Below are 13,474 nucleotides of genomic sequence, written 5' to 3' on the forward strand. Positions count from 1 at the left end.
GGGAAGTGTTAACAGCTGAGTCGGGGCCAGGTGTGCCTGCCATCTAAAAGAGATTTGAAAACCTATTTCAGCTGGCTGGGAAGGGCCCAGTAGTCTGTGAAAACCTCTCCAGGTGTTTCTGATGCACAGAGCTTACAGACATGCCCACAGTGTACAATCTACTCAGGAAAGCTGAGGCCCTGGCACACACAGCCCTCAGCCCTCACACCCACTGCGGCCTCCATTTCCCAGTTTGTCCTGGCACCTCATTTACCTAAAGATAATCCTACGGCAAAGAAGTAGGAATGCCAGCTCTCGCCTGTGGGGTCCCTATGGGGCTGGACCTACAGAGGAGACTGTTAAGTTTTTTTCTTACTGGTTCCTTTCATTTGCCCACTGCCTCCCAACCTCCTGGCCCTGGCCCGGAAAAGACAGAGACACTCAGGAAAGAGAAGTGGAGTTTATTCCAATGATTGATAGCGACCACTGGAGGACTCCTAGCTCCCACTCAGAAACAGAGCATACACGGGCCCTCAGCCCATCACCCCAGCATCTTCAGCCCATGCAGAAAGGATCATCACAGGAAACCGTTGAGGGCTGTGGACCTGAGGTCTCAAGTGCTCCTGAACACAGCCCATCCTGGCCCGAGGGTGAGGCTACAGAAGAAAGACTGGTAGGGCGGCTTGGGGCTCAGCCACAAGCAGCCTCAGCGCCCTGTTCACACTGTAGGGCTCCCTCGGCCCTGCTGGCCAGGCTGTAGTAATAGTTGCGCATGCGTTGTTCCACAGTCTGGAAGTCAGGGCGGTCCTCCCACCTGTAGAAGAGACCCAGCACCCACATCAGCCAAGGGGCAGGAAGGTATTAAGGGGTGAGGAGTTAGGGTAGAGTTTCAGAGCTCAGAAGAACAGTGTGTGGGGGTGGTGTTGGATGAGGTCTCCTTGGTGAGAGCAATGGAATGCTGGGGTGCCCACCCTTAAATAAGCAGAGCTGCTGGTTTATGGAACACAGATAATCGTATGGTGTTGAGAATTGTCCAGGAGGGTACAGAAACGGTGCACTGAAAGTCAGAGTGAAAACTACAGCCCACAGGGAGCAGGGAGACCAAATACAGCCATGTTGGGGATGTGGGCCAGGCACACGCTTACATGGGAGTGGATATGTGGCTTGGGGTGAAGGTTATGGAACAGTGAGCAGGTTTGGCCAGCGGGGAGCTGGTTCTTGGTAGTGAGGTGGGATCTGCCTTGGCTGTACTGAGATTCCCAGAGAGGCTGGGTTACCACAAGGTGAAACAGGACAAATGGACCCATCCCTGTCCGTTGAACTGTTTCAACGTCAATGCTGTCGTTTTGTGGAGTGTCGTGTTTTGTAATCGCTGTAAGGTGCTGGCTGGCTTGCTTGGGTGTCGGGGTGTCTGGCTCATCATCTGGTCGGTGGAGTTGGATGTGCTAAGGTGTGGGGCCAGCGGTGGTTTCCCCGCGTCATTAGGCGTTGAGTGTTGGCTGGTAGAGGTTAAGGACTAAGTGCTGGCACATCATGCTGGTGACAGTGTGACTGTGGTGATCTAGAAGGGCAGGATCCATGTGCTGGTGGCAGCAGGGCCCATGGCTGCACTGCAAGCCAGTAAATTGGGGGACCAAGTACAGGTAGGGATGGCATAAAGGCAGAGTGTGAAAAGGCTGCGGATCCTGGATAGTTCATATGACACTGACTGGGCACAAGGACTTCTCAGGCCCAGGGCTGTATGGCTAGATCCCCGCCCCCCACCTGAAACTCACTTGTATATCCAGCAGTCACTCATAAGTGTGTACATTTCGGGTGGGCACTCTGGCGGGCATTCCATCCTTTTCCCCTGCTTGATAAAGTCCAGGACCTCGGGGCCCTTCATTTTCTGCTCAGGCCAGAGACAACGGCATGTGTGAGAGACCAGGGTCCCTCACACTGGTGCCCGGTACCCAGCCCACCACTGCCAAACGCTTCCCAGCCTACTTTGTAGGGCTTCTGGCCGTAGGAGAAGGCCTCCCACATGGTGACCCCATAGCTCCAGACGTCACTACGGCTGGAAAACTTTCGGAAGTTGATGCATTCCGGTGCATACCATTTCAGAGGCCACTTCCCTGCAGAGCGGGCCTGAGAAGGGCATGGCGCTGCTAGGACAAGACCCCTGGGATCCCAGGACCCACCACCCACCTCCTCCTGGGCACTGCTGGGGTGTCACTCACTGTGTAGTAGCTGTCATCAGCACCTAGTGCTTTGGACAGGCCAAAGTCACTTATCTTGGCGTAGTGCCTGTTGACCAGCAGGACATTGCGGGCCGCCAGGTCGCGGTGCACAAAGTTCTTTTCCTCCAAGTACTTCATACCCATGGCCACCTGGTGCAGCAGCTCAGCCACGTTGCTGACAGGGATCTCCTCCCTGGGGCGGAAGGGAGGGCAGAGTCAGCCTCATCCCCCGTGCGCATGAGTGCAGCACAGAGGAGCTGGGCAGCGAGGGGGGCCGTCATCTAGAACGCTCTAGATGGCAGTGATGCTGCTTTGTAAGCAGCAGTCAGGAGCCCTGGGCACAGACCCTGCTATCACCACAGTGGTACACATGGGGAAATAGAGTCAGGAGCTCCGCTTTGCGGTGTGAGTGTGGGCATCAGACTACGCATAGGGCAGGCATGTCCATGAAGGAGTAAAGGCAAGTGTGCACTGGTATGTGTGTGCACTAGTGTGTGTGTGTAGTAGTGTGTGTGCACGTGCGCACTAGAGTGTGTGTGTAGTAGTGTGTGTGTGTGCGCGCACTAGTGTGTGTGTGTAGTAGTGTGTGTGTGTGTGTGTGTGTGTGTGTGTGTGTGTGTGCACTGTCCCCATAGCCCCCAACCCTGTGAGCAGCACCCCCAGGCTCACTTCTTTCCAATCAGGAACTTGTGCAGCGGCCCACCGCCCGCCATCTCCATGACCAGCATGAGAGCCTCAGCCTGGCACACGCCAATCAGCCGCACAATGTAGGGGTTGTCCAGCTGGTGCATGATCTGGGCCTCCCGCATCATTTCGTCCTTGTCAGCCTTTTCCGTGCTGTGTTTCAGCACCTTGATGGCCACGTCGATCTGCTTCCTGCCCAGGAATGTGGCCGCACGCGCAGTGTGGTGTGAACCGGCCAAGTACCCGCCGCACCTGCCTCTCTTGTCCCCTGAATTCTGTGGTACACCCTCTGGCTTGCTGCCACCCCCAGCGATGCCTGGGACTACCTCAGCTAACGACACCTTCCCAGGGAGTACCAACATGCATGTCATAGCCTGTCAACACAGGGGACAGGGGCACCCCCTCTGTTATGACTTCAGCTCAGCTAAGCCCTCCCATCACAGGCCAGGGTCTCTCAGGTGTCCCCAGGACTCCCAGGGAACCATCCAGCATGTCACACCCCCACCCTTGAGGCAAGCTGTCCAGCTGCTCCCTGAGGCTGATTTCCCCCAGGGGTCGGTCATACTTGCGCATCCGGTAGACTCCCTGACGCACTGAGCCAAAGTTGCCACAGCCAAGTTCGATATCAGCCACGAGGAGGTTCTCCCGCTTCAGGAAAAGCTTCTTGTCTTTGAGTTCCTCGGGGTCGCTGTAGGGACTCTCGTACACACTCGTGTCCATGGGCATCGGTCGCGGCTTGTCTGGGGATGCTAGGCGCGCTGGGCATACACACAGTCATGCACCCCAGGTCAGAAAAACGGTGGGGACGGGGGACAGGAAGGGGGTGTCTGGGACAAGGGAAGCTCAGCACCAGACAGATGGCGTGGGCCATGATTTTCCCACCCCCATGTGTCAGCATGCACCAGGCACACGGGCGCGCAAGCATAGACATGGCTGCATAGGGGGCAGACTTATGACACTGGCCTGGTCGTCTCTTGCTAAGTCCCACAGCCCCAGGGACCCTGCTTTCATCTGGGCCTGGGTTCACCCCAAACCTCTGCCTCTGCCAGCTCACCTGGTTCAGGGGTGTATCCATCTGAGTTCAGGGTGTCGACACGTCTCTGAGGCTAAAGGTCATAAGGGGCAGCAGCAGTTAGACAGACCCAGCCCTCTTAGGAGTCCCATCCCTGCTGAGGACACCCCAGGGACAGTCCCCTCCATAGCACATCTCAACTCTGAGGTGCCACTGGCTCACCTGAGTGAATGTGGATGGGTGGGCTGGAAGAGTGGGTGCAGCAGCTGTTGGGGAGCACAGGGAACAGTGAGAATGGGAGGTGGGCCTTCTGCGTGCTTGCCTGCCTTCTGCCTCTGCCCCCCTCACCTGCAGTGCTGCTGTTGCTGTTGGGGCAGGCCTCCTTCAAGCGGTAGATGAGTCCATCCGCCTTCAGCTTCAAGTACTCCACCAGCTGTGGAGAGGGGGTGCCAGGTGGAGCCTTCTCAGCCTGCTCCTCCCCGCAACCACCCCGCCCCAGGAGCTGAGCACCACATCACAGGGTTCTCATCAGAACATGGGTGGCCTACCTGCCAGAGCGTGTCAAACTTGGTGCCTTCGGGAATGCAGTACTTGCCGGCCTTGTCCTGGCTGATGAGGTAGTGGTACACAGTTTTCCCATAGACCAGAGACAGTGCATATGTTCCCTGCTCCTTCCGGGGCCTCAGCCTGAGTGGGAGGAAGGGTGTCACCCTCTACAGGCACATGGGGGCACTTCCTTCCCTCGGTTCCCTCTCCTAACATGCATGCCACGGAGCACCACATGCCCAGAACCTCGTGACGCAGCAGCAGCAGAGAATGGGGGTGCCACTGTCGGGTGCCACCGAACTTCTGTGCCTCATGGTGACCGTTGGGGAGAGGACAGAGAGGGCAGCGCTGAGTGTACAGGAGACATGAGGTAATCCAAAGGCAGACTTAAATATCTTCCCAGGGGAATACTGATGACCCGCAGTGGATATGAAGCCTTGGAGGTGGGGTACCCAGCCACAGGACCCACCTGCTCCTCCACAGAGACACTTGCTGCCCGCTGAGGGACAGTCATTTTCGGGGTGCCCAATAATTGGGAGTACATTCAGCCATCCACTTGGCTAACTGTGGAGGGGCACAGGGGCCCATAATCCCTGCATATATACACACACATATACAAACAATGGCCACCATCCCCATGTGCACTCATGCACTCACGCGCGCGCGCGCACAAACACACACACACACACCAGACACATACTGAGAATCAGACAGTGGCAGCCTCACATGAAACCCCATGACAAAGTCATCCACCACCTCAGACAGCACAGTATCACAGAATACTTGACCACCCACGCCTGACACTCAGCTACTGTGGTGGTTTGAATGGCAACGGCCCCCATAGGCTCATGTATTTAAATGCTTGGTCCCCAGTGCAGAAACCGTTTGGAAAGGATTAGGAGGTGTGGCCTTCTTGGAATGAAGTGTCGCACTGTAAAATATAAAACCTATGCTAAGTCAGAGGTCCCTTGTTTGGGTACCCCCAAATGCCCAGTCCTTATTTTTCCATAACTTGGGTCCCACAACCAGTGCCCTGGCCTAGTCTGGCCACCTGCACCTGCACTGCAGCCAAGCTCTAGGCCTCTGTGAGGTCCTGCCCTACCTGCAACTACCCATAGGTCCCTTCTGAGCCACCTTCACCACCCCACTAGGTACACAGACTTCCTATGTCCTCCTCCAGGGTCTAGCCTAGTGAACACCCCTGACCTCCCCATCCATACCTGCTCCACGGTCTAGCCTAGTGAATACCCCTGACATGCCATACCTACCTCCTCCAGGGTCTAACCTAGTGAATGTCCCTGACCTCCCATCATGCCTCTTCCAGGGTCTAGCCTAGTGAACACCCCCAACCTCCCATCCACACCTCCTCCAGGGTCTAGCCTAGTGAACACCCCTGACTTCCCCATCCATACCTCCTCTAGGGTCTAGCCTAGTGAACACCCCTGACCTTCCATCCATACTTCCCCCAGGGTCTAGCCTAGTGAACACCCCTGACCTCCTCATCCATGCCTTTTCTATACCACACTAGATCTAGCCTGAGTCCACCACTAGTGCACAGCCTAGTCTGGCCTTCACTGTAGAGAACTCTAGGCTTGGCCTGTCCCTGCCTATTCCCAAAACCACAGGACTCTCCCAAGTTATATTCAACCTTCCCACTCACACAGATCTACCCCCACACTCCAGGCTTGGAACGGGAAGCCCAGTTCCCTCTGTCCACCCAAGCTACTTCCAACCTCTAGACACAACCTTCCCCTACACACCTTCTCCTCTTCCCCAACCTGCTCTGTCCATAACAGATCAGAACAAAGGAGGTTCACATGCCCAGATTTCATCACAAGAATACCAATATGAAATATCAAGGCAGTATCTTTTCTCTAAAACCTACCAGTCCTGTAGAAATGCTTACCAATGAGAATTACCTAGATGGCAGTTCTCAACCCTTTGGGGATGGAAAGACCCTTTCACAGGGGTGGCCTACGACCATTGGAAGACACAGATACTTACATTACAATTCATAACAGCAGCAAAATTAGTTATGAAGTAGTAACCAAAATAATTTTATGGTTGAGGCTGGCACATCATGAGGAACTGTATTAAAGGGTTACAGCGCTAGGAACGTTGAGAACCACTGCCCTAGATGAATTCCAGGTCACATAATTTAGTCAATCATAAACCTCCTCAAAGAAGTTTTTAAAAGACACAAAGAAACAGCTCGATGAAATTATGGAGGAAAAGCTTAAGGAGAATAACTGCCTGAGTGATACCCCAGGAAACACAAGCAGGAGGCTGATGGAAACGATGAAGGCAGTCCAGGGCTTGAGAACAGATTCAGTCAGGAGATAGAAACACTGAAGAGGACTCACACTGAAATGAAGACAATGACATTGAAAAGCCCAACTAGAAGACTCAGAGGTAAGCCTTACACGCAGCCTGAATGAAAAGGAAGAAGCCAAACTGGAGGGTCTAGACCAGACACACAAGGGACATGAGAAAAGTCAAACACAGCACATTTGAGACACTATGAAACAAACAAGCAAACAGAATTGTAGGCGTGGTTAAGAGAGAGGAATCCCAAGTCAGTGGCGCAGAGGAGACCTTCAGCAGATCATAGAAGAAAATGTCCCAAACGAAGGAGAGAAACACCCACCCAGATACAAAGAACACATACACAGAGCACCAAATAGACAAGACCAGAAAAGAAAGTCCCCATGGCAAGTCATGGTTAAAACACTAAGTGTACATAACAAAGAAAGTATAGTGAAAGGTGCAAGATGAAAAACACAAGTTACATATAAAGGAAAAAACATGAGAATAAGATAATTTGCCAGTAAAAACTATGAAAGCAGGAAGCGCCTGGAGCACTGCATGCCATGTCCTATAAGACTGACTCCTGCCAGGCATGGTGGCACATGCCTTTAATCCCAGCACTTGGGAGGCAGAGTCTGCTGGATCACTGTAAGGTCAAGCCCAGCCTGGTCTACAAAGCGAGTCCAGGACAGCCAAGGCTAACACAGAGAGACCCTGTGAGAAAGAAAACTTCCTGCAACATAAACAGCCTTAAAATTTGTATTTGTACAGTCAAACTTAAGGAAAATACAGAAAAGAAAACCTCATTTGGGGCTAAAGAGAGGAATGAACACAGCAGAGAGGCTTCAGAAAGAGATACAAAGCCATAGTATTAAAACAAAAAATACCACGGATAACACAAACAATATGAAAACTCAATAACATGATGACACCAATGAACACATTTCAATAATAACTTTAAATATCAATAGCCTCAATTCTCCAGTCAAAAGACACAGACTGAGTGAATGGATCAAGAAACAAAATCCAGGCCTGGAGAGATAGCTCAGAGGTTAAGAGCACTGGTTGCTTTTCCAGAGGTCCTGAGTTCAATTCCCAGCAACCACACAGTGGCTCACAACCATCTATAATAAGATCTGGTGCCCTCTTCTGGCCAGCAGGCAGAACACTGTAACATAATAAATAAATAAATCTTTTTTTTTTTTTTTAAAGAAAGAAATGAAATCTACCTATCTGTTGCCTTCAACAAATACATCTTAGTTTTAAAGGCAGGCACTGCCTCAGATGAAAGGGTGGACAACTGTACTCCAACCAAACGGGCCAGGAAACAAGCAGGCATGGTAATATCTGATAAGAGCCAGCAAGGAGGATCTGCCTGGCTCTCCATCCAAAGCCAACCTTACCTAATTGTCCAGGAATCTGGCTCTTCATAGTTTTTCTTGCTCTCTTGACCTTCCCCTAAATGAGTCACTGTCCCTCATAATGCCACTGTTTAACTGTGCTGTCTCTCTGCCAGCTCTAATCCTGCACTGCACATCCCCCACCACCACCATGCTCTCCCGCAGCACTGGGCCTCTACACCAGTTTGATTCTGTTATCTCTGGTTTCTTGGGATTTCTGTTATCTCAGTTAGCTCCAAGCCTGTCTCTCCTAAACTGCTTTTGTTGTGTAAAAAGTTTGCAAACTTCACCTCTGGGCAGTAGAATTCCCCTAAACAGCAACCAGTCGTAGCTCAGAATCCCACTTACAACATGTACTGGATAGTTTCATTTCAATTTGACACAAGCTAAAGTCACCCGAGAGGAGGGAGCCTCAGTTAACAAAATGCCTCCATACGACTGGGCTGTAACAAACCTGTAAAGCATTTTCTTAATTAATGCTTGAGGGGAGAGGGCCCCCTGTGAGCACTTCCTCCCCTGGGATGGTGGTCCTGGGTTCTATAAGAAAGCCAGAGAGCAAGCAAGTAAGCAGCACTCCCTCATGGCCTCTGCATCAGCTCCTGCCTCCAGGTTCCTTCCCACTTCAAGTTCCTTTGATGGCGAACAGTGATGTGGAAGTGTCAGCCAAATAAACGCTTTTCTCCCCGACTTGTTTTGGTCGTGGTGTTCCATCACCCTTTCAGCCTGCTGAAACCCAGCTGAGCTGACCCACAAAATTGTAAAAATAAGGTGGGATTAAGTTAGTAAATTTGGGGACAGTTTGTTACACAGCTAAAGCTAACAGATACAAATGCAAAGGTTTCCTCTTAGGCAGGAGGTGGGGGCTTAACCTAAGTTTCTCAAAAACTGTCTTCTTTGGCTGGAGATATGGCTCAGCAGCAACAGCACACACTGCTCTACCAGGGGACCCAAGTTGGGACTCACAGCTGCCTATAACTCTAGTGTCAGGCAGATCTGACACCTCTCACCTCCTCAGGCACCTACATACATGAGAGCATAACCACATGCAGATACAAATGTATTTGCATAATTAAAAAATAATATCTTTTAAATTATAAAAAACCCACTGTATTCTAAGTTGAACATTAGCCTCTTTAGAACTATGGTGCTGAGGACTGAGCTCTGGGCTGTGTGCATGCTAAGCACTGGTAAATCTCCAGCCCCGGCACATCATCTTTCGCCAGCATTTAAGAGATCCCTCAAGACTGACTGGGAATACATCTCAGTGGTAGAGCACTTACCTACAGTAGGCAAAGTCATGGCGTCAGTCCCCATGTGAAGAAAAAAAAAGGAGGAAAACACCACATCCCTCAAAAGCATTAGAAATATCCCTCCAGTCCACAGTGTAACGCTGTCAGGTATGATTGAAGTATCACATATGTATTTTTTAAGATTTATTATTTCATTATTTATTTTCATTTTGTTTTCAATACACCCCAAGCATAGTTTCCCCTCCCTTTATTCCTCTCATTCCCCCTCCACACCCCACGTCCCCTCTCCTCAAGATCCACTTGATTATTATTTTTAATTCTGTGGGGGGGTGGGGGGTATGTGCCTATGAGCACAAGTGTGCCTGAGGAAGCCAGAGGTGTTGGACCCCCCTGGAATTGCAGCCATGAGTGGATGAAGTCAGGCCATGTGGGTGCTGGGATCCAAATTCAGGCCCCCCTAGAAGAGCAGTGTATACTCTAAACTGGTGGCCCGTCTCTCAGCCCTGCATACACTCTGAGCTACTGACAGAATCCTGAGGAGAATGGCATCTCTGGGGAGAACTGCAGGCCCTCGGCGTGTGGTGGAGATCAAGGGTCAGTTCCTCCAAGTGGGTCCTGGGAAAGGAATAGGCCTGGGGAAGGATGCTGAGCATCAGTCCTGCAGGACTCAGGCACTCATGAGAAGGGAGGCCCTGGGTATTGTCGTAAGAGACTTCTGGGCCTCCTGGGGTCATAGTGAGAGGCAGGCACCAACTTTCTCCATGTCTGGATGGCAAAATCTGGATAACATCTATACACAAAACACTCACACCTGAGTGAGAGCGCAGCACCTGACCAGATTTCAAACGCCCAGCAGCATTCTTACAAGAACTTTAGAGTGTCCCGGACCATAACAAACTCACCAATAGCCGCATGACCACAGCCGTGGCTCAGACACACAGAAACACAAGGGCTGACATCTAGGGCCATCTTGCTCCCACTACTGCTTTAGACCTATATTAATTCCTATGATCCTTTATGCAGGTCCTGGGCAGACACTACTGACATCTGTAGGACAGGTGGAGCTGGTTGTTTCCACAACTAGCCACAGTCACAGTATAAAAGCCAGGGCCACCCGCGTCGCTGGTGGCCTCAGGCACACTGGCCTCAGTGGTTCTCCAACATGCTGAGTCAATTCCTGTCTCTGGGCCTTTGCACCTGCCACCAAGTTGGCAAGAAGCACTTTATACCCCAGGGCCCCTCCCACCCAGCTCACACGGCAGTTATCAGTGTCTGATGAGGGTTTCGTTAAGACCCTATCTCCTTCAGAAAGTCACCTCTGTCTAGTTCATATCACTGCCTGATACCCAGCCCACGGATGACAAGAGCGAGGTTTTAGCTAAAGCAGGTGCACCAACCCTGGAGTCCCCGTGAGGACTTTACCATGTTAAAGTACCACCGTGCGTGTGCACACAGACACCGTAGCCCTCCAGGCCCACCTAGCCCCCGAGATCACAGCCAACAAGCCCTGGCCCCTCATCACCTAGACCCCCCATGCCCCACATACAGGAACTTGCCGTCGGTCTGCTGGCCGGAATAGAGTTTGCGCTCGGCCTCCTCGCGAGTCAGGCTGCTGTGGTACCAGGGCATCCGTTCATGCGCTGTGGTCGCAATGAGCTTTTCCACCTGTGGGGCCTGGCTGATGATGGCCTGTTCTAGTGCGTCACCCTAAGAAAGAGGGCAGAGGAGCATTGTAGACCTGGCCGAGTGGACAGCCACCACAACGCGCTTGCATCACACTCTCCAGATCCCAGGTTTCCTAAGAGAAACCCATCCACCCAAGCACCACTAGGGTGCGTCTGCAAGCTGTTGGGGGACCCTCCGCCAGCTCTAAGGTCTCCTCTCTAATCCTACCAGGGAGGCACCATGGCCAAGCTTCACCTTCTAGCCCCAACTTGAAGCACATCAGGTTCAAGATCTTACACAATCTCTCCCTCAGGCATCGCACCTGCTGTGAACAGCCCATAGTCCCTGTCCGCCATGTTACTGTAGGCCACGAGCCCGCCCCTCATGGTCCTCTCTAGCACCTTCTAGCTCAGGAAGCACCTCCACTTTTCGGCCTTTCACAGATGGTCGAGCATCACAGCATCATTCAGGCTGCACAAGACAAACTGCCACCATCGCCACCAACCCCAGACCTACACGTCCCCCTTCAAGGTCATGGGTTCAAGCAAGACCTCAGCACTCTCCAAATCCCAGGCCTTTGGAGAATCTTGCAATTGGGGACCACAATCCGATGCTGCCCCCAGGCCCCGCCCATGTCCCGGCCACGCCCCCTCTGGCCTCTCCTGACCTCCAGCTTCCAGGTCTGGCGCACGTAGTCGCGGACCATCGCGTCGCGCAGGCAATCGAAGACCCCGGCCTGTGGCTCGAGGCCCGGCGGCCGGTTGCATGGCTTTCGCAGGTTGCAGGGCAGTCCGTCGGGGTCTTGCGAGTAGAACTGACAGAGCTCGGCCGGGCCGCAGTGCGCCTTCCCGCCCGCGATGGCATACGTGCCATTGAGTTGGCGCTCGATGGGGAAGTGGTGGAAGCGCACGTCGTGCACCAGCGACAGCACGTAGCCGCCCAGGGAGCGCAGGCACTGGCGCAACAGGAACAGCCCGTCGGCCATGCCTGCCAGCTTTAGGTGCTCCTCAGCCTCGGCGCGCGAGATGCTGCCATAGAAGAAGGGCAGGTGCGCCGCGGGGTCGGGCATCGCCAGGCCCTGTGGGAGCAGAAGGCGATGCCGGAGCGTCAGGGCCCGCAGCCCTTTGCGAACCCTGGACATAAGGGCCGGAGAGAACCCACAAGGATGGGCACCTGTGAGATATAGCCAGCGGCGCCTCATCTTTGCACTGAAGTCAGTTCCAGAGAGGAGCAGCTGTGTCCCGGGCACCCATCCGAGTCTGAAACCCACTTCTGACTTTTTAGAGATGTTTACACAGAACGTCCAGACACCCCAAAGGTCCCTATGCCTGAACCGTCCTTTTGTTTCCCAAACACATGTTGCCCTTTCTGCATTTCAGGCCACGTATTAAGGATATTATACATAAGGTATTGTCGTTGCTTGCCCTCTGCAAGGTCACACACGCTGAGGAGGCAGCAGTCAGAAGTGTGACAGACAGGGATGACCATTACTGGTGCAGATTGAGGTCAGAGTTTTGTTAGAGAGAAAAGAGGTTCCCGTAGCTAGAAGGGCCACCTCCTCTGCGCCCAGAGCAAGAACCACCTCCTCAGAAAACATGAGAGGAAGCAGGTTGGTGGTGGCACGCGCCTTTAATCCCAGCACTCGGGAGGCGGAGGTACGTGGATCTGAAGCCCCTGGTCTACAGAGGGAATTCCAGGACAGCCAGGGCTACACAGAGAAAACCAAAACCGCATGAGATCGTGAGGGGGAAGAGCGGGGGGGGGGGGGGGGGGGGGGGCAGAACAAGGCTAACAAACAGCTCATCAGGGAACCTGGCTACAGCCTTACCCACTTCACAGTGGGTGCTCTTTGTCTCTGCAATTCCCATTGCTCCGTCTTCCCAAACCAATTTCAGAAAGCATGAACTAATCTGAATATCCATCCATAGAGAGATGGGTAATAGTCAGGGTCGAGGTGGGGTCTCATGTAGCCCAAGTTGGCCTCAAACTCACTATGTTGCTGAGACTGAACTCCTGATCCTCCTGCCTCCACCCTCTCCATGTACTGGGATTATAAACCTGCACCAACACACCCGGCTTAAAGGTGCAGCCTAGGCTGGCCTTGAACTTCTGACGAGCTGTAAGGTGTGTGTGTGTGTGTGTGTGTGTGTGTGTGTGTGTGTGTGTGTGTGTGTGTTTCAAAACACCTGATTAGATACACCTTGTTGGGCTGGATCTGCCTAACACAGGAAGACTCCCTCAAAAAAGTGGGCCACCCCAGAGAAAAAAGCAGAGCCCCACATTGCTCATGCTCCCTGGTCATGGGGTCACAACATTCTTTCCGTTCTGTGTATATCTGCAAGTCGTGGGAAAGCACCATATCGTTTTGAAGACTGCAAAGTTTAGCCAGCAGGTGAATTCTCACATGTGGAA

The 13,474-nt window shown here is 52.8% G+C and overlaps 1 protein-coding gene across 1 annotated transcript; it reads right to left on the reverse strand.

The window, feature by feature from the left end:
• Positions 1–654: 654 nt before the first annotated feature.
• Positions 655–12,158, reverse strand: LOC127195402 (tyrosine-protein kinase ZAP-70). Its single transcript, XM_051152786.1, has 12 exons — positions 11,730–12,158; positions 10,944–11,104; positions 4,443–4,581; positions 4,243–4,327; positions 4,117–4,160; positions 3,937–3,988; positions 3,448–3,640; positions 2,868–3,074; positions 2,199–2,391; positions 1,966–2,106; positions 1,755–1,867; positions 655–793 (listed from the first exon to the last, which is right to left on the reverse strand). Exons 1-12 carry the CDS (start codon positions 12,129–12,131, stop codon positions 670–672), a joined length of 1,854 nt encoding a protein of 617 aa, XP_051008743.1. The 5' UTR covers positions 12,132–12,158; the 3' UTR covers positions 655–669.
• Positions 12,159–13,474: the final 1,316 nt, after the last annotated feature.

Source organism: Acomys russatus, chromosome 11 (assembly GCF_903995435.1).
Source record: "Acomys russatus chromosome 11, mAcoRus1.1, whole genome shotgun sequence".
Taxonomy (NCBI): Eukaryota; Metazoa; Chordata; class Mammalia; order Rodentia; family Muridae; genus Acomys; species Acomys russatus.